This window comes from Gopherus flavomarginatus, chromosome 12, assembly GCF_025201925.1.
Source record: "Gopherus flavomarginatus isolate rGopFla2 chromosome 12, rGopFla2.mat.asm, whole genome shotgun sequence".
Taxonomy (NCBI): Eukaryota; Metazoa; Chordata; order Testudines; family Testudinidae; genus Gopherus; species Gopherus flavomarginatus.
The window spans coordinates 13,066,355-13,072,812 of record NC_066628.1 but is presented as its reverse complement, the minus strand read 5'-3'; the positions used below and the strand labels follow the sequence as shown (position 1 = coordinate 13,072,812).

At 45.2% G+C, this 6,458-nt stretch overlaps 1 protein-coding gene across 1 annotated transcript; it reads left to right on the top strand.

The window, feature by feature from the left end:
• Positions 1-2,279: 2,279 nt before the first annotated feature.
• On the top strand, positions 2,280-5,696 carry LOC127033154 (zinc finger protein 707-like). The gene is made up of 3 exons (XM_050920958.1): positions 2,280-2,291; positions 2,763-2,889; positions 5,584-5,696. The coding sequence occupies exons 1-3, from the start codon at positions 2,280-2,282 to the stop codon at positions 5,694-5,696; spliced, it is 252 nt and encodes an 83-aa protein (XP_050776915.1).
• Positions 5,697-6,458: the final 762 nt, after the last annotated feature.

Here is a 6,458-nt window from a genome sequence, read left to right as displayed (position 1 = left end):
TTTGCTGTACAGACAAGCCAACAATAAAACATTTCCATCAATCATCATCTAAATTTATAGATAGGCAAAGTAAGAAAAATGCTGCTTGAGAACTTGTTAGAGTTTGGCAATTAAGGCAATTTACTTTGTATATTTTGACATGATGTTGCAAAGTTGTGTTTCAATGCTTATAAAAAAATTAAATTTTTGAATCACCACATCTATTGTCATTAAGAAAAAACTATTCTCTGATTCCCCCCAACTTCCCACAACTCTGAAAAATTAAATAAATATGTTTAAAATCAAATTATAAAAATGAAACTTGAATTATCTCAAGCATAGTTCTATTGACTGTTTACTATTGAAAGGGGAAGTGGCTGTGCTCTCTCTACTGGGGTTGAGCTTCATGGGTCAGATGCTGCAGCTTATGCATCTATTAAGACCAGGAAGGAAGCCTGGAACCTGAATTCAATTGATCAGCTCAGCTGCTTGAAAAGAGATCTGAAATAACCACCCTCTGTGCCCAACCTAGGGGGGATTTTCTGCGGTGGCTGGACCCAGTCCATGGGGCAACCCCAGGCTCTACTGACACCAGCCCCTAAGCCCGAGCCTGAAAGTGAGGAGAGACACCCGGGGGAAAGGGCTGGGGCCGGACAGGAAAGTGACTCTGTCCCTCCTTACCCCAGTTCTGCTCCTGGGGGGGGGGTCTGTGAGTCCCAGAGCTGCTGCCCTCCCTGATCCCCCCAGGCCCTGCTCCCCAAGTGCCTGCAGGAGCCGAGCCAGCTCCAGGAGAGCGAACGCCCCGGGCCGGGCCAGGGACTGAGTCTCCCAGCCCGAGGGGAGGTGGCAGGAGGGACACAGGGATAGAGACTGGAAGGAGCAGCAGGAACAATCAGTGGGGAGGGAGGTCCCAGCTCCCAGCCCCATTCCCTGCAGCACCCCGGTGCAGATTGACTTTCCTAGGGAGCTGAGGAGCAGGAAGAGAAAAAGCCAGTTCCTGCCTTGTGCTGTTGGCGGAAGGTGCTGCCCTCAGGACTGTGTCAGGAGGCATCTCCTTATATTAATTGGTAGATACCGTGGAAAAGGACACTACAAGCATTTCATTAAATACCTGTTATGGTGATGTAGTAGCACCTGGAGATACTGAGAGCACAGCCTCATTTGGCTTTCTGCTGCACACATGGTTAGAGAAAGTCACTGAAGTGTTTATAATCTAAGCACAAGACAGACAAAGAGTGGGAGGGGAAACAGAAGGAAAGGATTTTGTGCAAACTTACAGTTGTGGTTAGTAGCAAAGCAGAGAAAAGACCGCAGTGATTCCTAGCCATTACACCACACAAAGGATTTGTCTACATGGGAACACTCAGGAAATTTAATCCAAATTAACTAAATGTTATTAATTTAAAACAGAATAATTAAATAGCACTAAACCGCTGTATGGACATTTGCATTCAGATTAAAGTGATTAAAGTGACCTTAATTCAGTTTAGTTTAATTCACATTGGGTGACTTAAATTCTAAATAAAGATGTCAACATGGAGTTTAATGCATTTTAATTAATCTGTTTTAAATTCACACCCTTAGTTAATTCAGATTATTTTTCCTGAATTATTCTGTGTAGACAAACTCTGATTGCATAGGCTCCTGTGTGCAGCTTCTATCTTTGTTCCCTTTCTTTAGTTTGCCTCCTTCAGTAACTGCTGAGGAGGATGGTTTAGGGCTTGTGCGCTGAAAGGCAGAATTTAAAGCATATGCAGGGAGAGAGTCTGGGGGAAGTGGGGTATGAAAAGGCCCAAAGCCCTTTCTGAAACCACCCCAATTGCCCTTCTCATCCTGACAGGCTGCAGAATAAACATCCGTGTTCTGCTTCAAATCACTTAATTCTGCCAGGGAGGGAAATGGCTACGGTGAAGCTGGAACAGGATGGAGATTTTCAGGGATTCCTCTGATAGATCAGCGGGAGGAGACACACTAAATACACAGGTATGACTGGGTTAAAAGATACTAGGCCCATTTAATATGGGCTTGGTTTTAAGAATAGGTGCATTGGGCTGGGATGGAAAATTACCCATCTGTGGGACAGGAGTTAACCCTCTAAAGTGCCCTGGAGCTACTGCCCAAGAAGCACAATCTTGCTTCTCTGTGCAGGGCAGAAGCTACTGTTATGGCTTCCAGCCATGGGTGAATTTCTGGCTGAACCTCTCAGCTGTGTAAAGATCTAAATGTGGGTGTTGTAGCTCACAAGGGGAAGAAGGAGAGCTGGTTGGATTTTCCTATCAAAATATATAGTTCAATCAGAAATGAAGTTCTCAGTGAGGAAATGGTGATTTCAACTCCTTTTCAAATAAACAACAGGAACACATTTCATTTTGACAGTTCCAAATAGATTTTTTTTCCTAAACTTTTCTTTGCCTGCAAACTTTGGCTATTTCATAGCTTCACCCCAGTGAAAAGAAAAGAATTTCCTGCAGGATGGAAGTTCTGTTTTCTGAGCAGCTCTAGCAGGGAGGTGAGGGGCTGGGAAGCAAAGAGCAATATTGCTATGGTGGCAGTTCCATGGCCTGAGTCCTGCTGTGGGTAATTTACAGCAAAGACAGGAGAGGAACAGGTCTGTGAAGGGAAGAATGGGCAATGGAATGTGTCACCATCGGGTATAAGGAATTAATTTATAGATGGAACTACAATTGTTATTGAAAGGCACCGCAGAGGGGACAATCTAGGGTCCCTGGGACTGACCTGCTGAGGTTTTCATTGGAGCAGAATACTAGCAGCTGTTATTTCAGGGTCTGGTGACCTTCAGACAGGTGGCTGTGTATTTCTCCAAGGAAGAATGGGCTCTGATGGACCCATGTCAGAGAGCCCTCTACAGGGATGTCATGCAGGAGAATTATGAAACACTGATCTCACTGGGTAAGGAGCCATTTCCCCAGGTCAAGACTAGTCAGATTAGACAAGTGTTGCCAAGGGATAAGAAAGATACAGACTTTCTGGGGAATCTGCCCGCGGTGGGTGCTGTTAGGACACTTTGCAGCATAGTCACTAGTGTGTTAGTATAACCCACTGGGAAATATGTACTAAAGCTCCTCTCCAATGCCCATCCCACAGAGGATGTCAGTCTGCCTTAGCCCCAGATAAAGAGGCTTAGTTCAACTGCAGCAGCTCCTGACTTTAACTCTGGAGGTCACCATTTCAGTCTCTGGTGTGTCGCCCAAGATGGTGGCTGTCAAACTAGTACCAGCAGGAAAGTCCCTGGAATAAGTCACAGGCACAACCATTTCTGTACATTTGTGGGAGCAGGATCTGGGGCAGCTTCTTCCCTGCTGCTGGGCAGAAACAGTAAAATCAGGCACATCCCTGAACCACCACCTGAGTCAGAGGAGCCGAACCCTGGAGTGCCTGTTTGCACCAACAAGCACCTGTTCACTCAGCCTGCACGATAACACTGTTCCACTATCATCCACCCAGAGGAGGAGCACATGCTATGTCTGAGGTTTGATACCCAGTCTCTACTGGTCATCTCTCTTTCACACACACAAAATCACTGCACACAGAGATGTAGCTGTGTATGCTTAGCAATGGGACAGTGGTCTAACATTGCTGCTGTCACAATGTCTTTAAATCCAGTGATGCATGGAGATCCCTGAAATCTTACAAGGGGTCCACCACAACTCCCAAGAGACATCTCATTGTCCCCAAAGGCCTCTGCTTACATTTTCCCATCTGTTCCCATGAAATGTCACCTGTGCCCCAGGAACATTGCATAGCAGCCATGCCTTCACTCTCACCCTGTCACCACCTGCTTCCAGCACAAAGGGCTCTTGTTTGTATTAGCTGGTTTAGTTACCTAATGTAACCAGCCTCTTGGTCACTCAAGCACTCTGCTCTGCCTTTGCCCTGAAGCTTAAAAGATGCACCCTAGTCAGCCCAAGCATCCCCCTGAGGTGTCCTGTCTCTGATTACTAGATACCCATAGAAATTCCAGAGGAACACTGAGCCCTTGTTTACCAATTTAACCTTAGCCCACAGCTCCTTTATCACACACAGCACTTGAGTTCAGTTAGCATAAAACAAAAGGAAATTTTATTTAAGAAAAGACTGCGATTCAACTAGACACAAGTGTGAGATGGACACAAATGGTTATGTATAAAACCAAAGCATAAAATGCAAACTAGGGCCTATGCTTGTCAACAGTTCCTTTACCTATATAATCATAGGACTGGAAGGGTCAAAGAGAGTCCAGTCCCCTGCACTCATGGCAGGACCAAGAATCCCTGACAGGTGTTTGTCTAACCTGCTCTTAAAAATCTCCAATGATGGAGATTCCACATCCTCCCTAGGCAATTTAACAACTCTGTTTAACCACCCTGACAGGGAGTTTTTCCTAATTTCCAACCTAAACCTCCCTTGCTGCAATTTAAGCCCAATTGCTTCATGTCCTATCCTCAGAGGTTAAAGAGAACAATTTTTCTCCCTCTTCCTTGTAACAACCTTTTTTGTACTTGAAAACTCTTATCGTTTCCCCTTTCTGTCTTCTCTTTTCCAGACTAAACTAACACAATATTTTTAATCTCTTCCCTCATACGCCATATTCTCTAAACCTTTAATCATTTTTGTTGTTTTTCTCTGGACTCTCTCCAGTTTGTCCACCTCCTTCCCGAAATGTGGTGCCCAGAACTGGACACAATACTCCAGTTGAGGCTTAATCAGCGTGGAGTAGAGCTTCTCATGTCTTGCTTACAACACTCCTGCTAATACATCCCAGAATGATGTTTGCTTTTTTTGCCACAGTGTTACACTCTTGACTCATATTTAGCTTATGGTCCACTCTGACCCCCAGATCCCTTTCCATAGTACACCTTCCTAGGCAGTCATTTCCCATTTTGTATGTACACAACTGATTGTTCCTTCCTAAGTGGAGTACTTTGCATTTGTCCTTATTGAATGTCATCCTATAAAGTAGATTATTTCCCCACAGTTCAAAGTCCTTTGCAGCGGTTGCTAGCCCCAAGGGGCTCAGACCTAGTCTGTCATAAAGCAGCCCCCTCGTCAAGGTTTCTCCTCAGTGAATGGATGCGGAATGACTGTTTTCACCCAGTGACATCCTGAGTCACTTTATGTCTTTATTCCCAGACAAAGCAATCCCCTCCCTGTCATATCGTTTCTTTTCACTTCCAAGTGACTTCAGTGCTTATAGTTTGTCCATTGACTTTTCTGGGCTGGTGCAAAGGTAGACAAATGAGCCTTACATCAACAGCTGACCAGGGATGGGCACAACTCCCTCCCGCTTGAATGGGCCATCACAGAGGTATATTATTGCCCTCTGAGTCTCTCTCACTCTACAACCATAAGGGCATATTTTCAGTATAGTTAAAATATTCCTGAAATATGACATCTTGCAATGGTTATGAGTATCAATTATACAAACTTTCAGTAGAGGCTTCAAATGCTGCCCTTTATGGATAATTACCATGAAATTGGTATATCACGCGTAGTGAATTTGTCAGTTCTGAGGCAAGTGTTGCTTGTATAGAAAAGTGAACCCTTTGCCAGTTGGCACCAATTGTCCTTTGTGTGACACTAACCCTATTTTTCCCCCCTGAGTAGGATTTGTGACTCCTGAGCCTGACCTGATCTCACAGCTAGAAGAAGGAGAGGTGTCATGGGTCCTGGATCTCCAGGGCTCTGAGAAAAGCGACATGCTGACAGGAACTGCATAGGTGAGGAATCAGGTAAACTGACTCAGAAACCATTGAGGGATGAACAAAACAGCTGAGATTCCCACTGAGGCTCCGTGAGCTGCCCCAGTTCTGCCTTATTTCATCCAAGACATGACTGTCCCCAGCCCATCCATATCCTCAGGACAGACATTCCTCATGGCTTGTCACCCATCCTGACTAACACCTGGCACTAGCTCCCTCCCTGAGTGTTTGCATGGGGTGTAAAGGCAGAATTGGTCCCCTCCCCCACAGTTATTTGGGTTTGTTCTCTACATTTCCCCTTTCTCATAGAATCATAGAATATCAGGATTGGAAGGGACCTCAGGAGGTCATCTAGTCCAACCCCCTGCTCAAACCAGGATCAATTCCCAACTAAATCATCCCAGCCAGGGCTTTGTCAAGCCTGACCTTAAAAACCTCTAAGGATGGAGATTCCACCACCTCCCTAGGTAACCCATTCCAGTGCTTCACCACTCACCTAGTGAAAAAGTTTTTCCTAACATCCAACCTAAATCTTCCACACTGCAACTTAAGACCATTACTCCTTGTTCTGTCATCAGGTACCATTGAGAACAGTCTAGATCCATCCTCTTTGGAACCCCCTTTCAGGTAGTTGAAAGCAGCTATCAAATCCCCCCTCATTCTTCTCTTCTGCAGACTAAACAATCCCAGTCCCTTCAACCTCTCCTCATAAGTCATATGCTCCAGCCCCCTAATCATTTTTGTTGCCCTCCGTTGGACTCTTTCCAGTTTTTCCACATC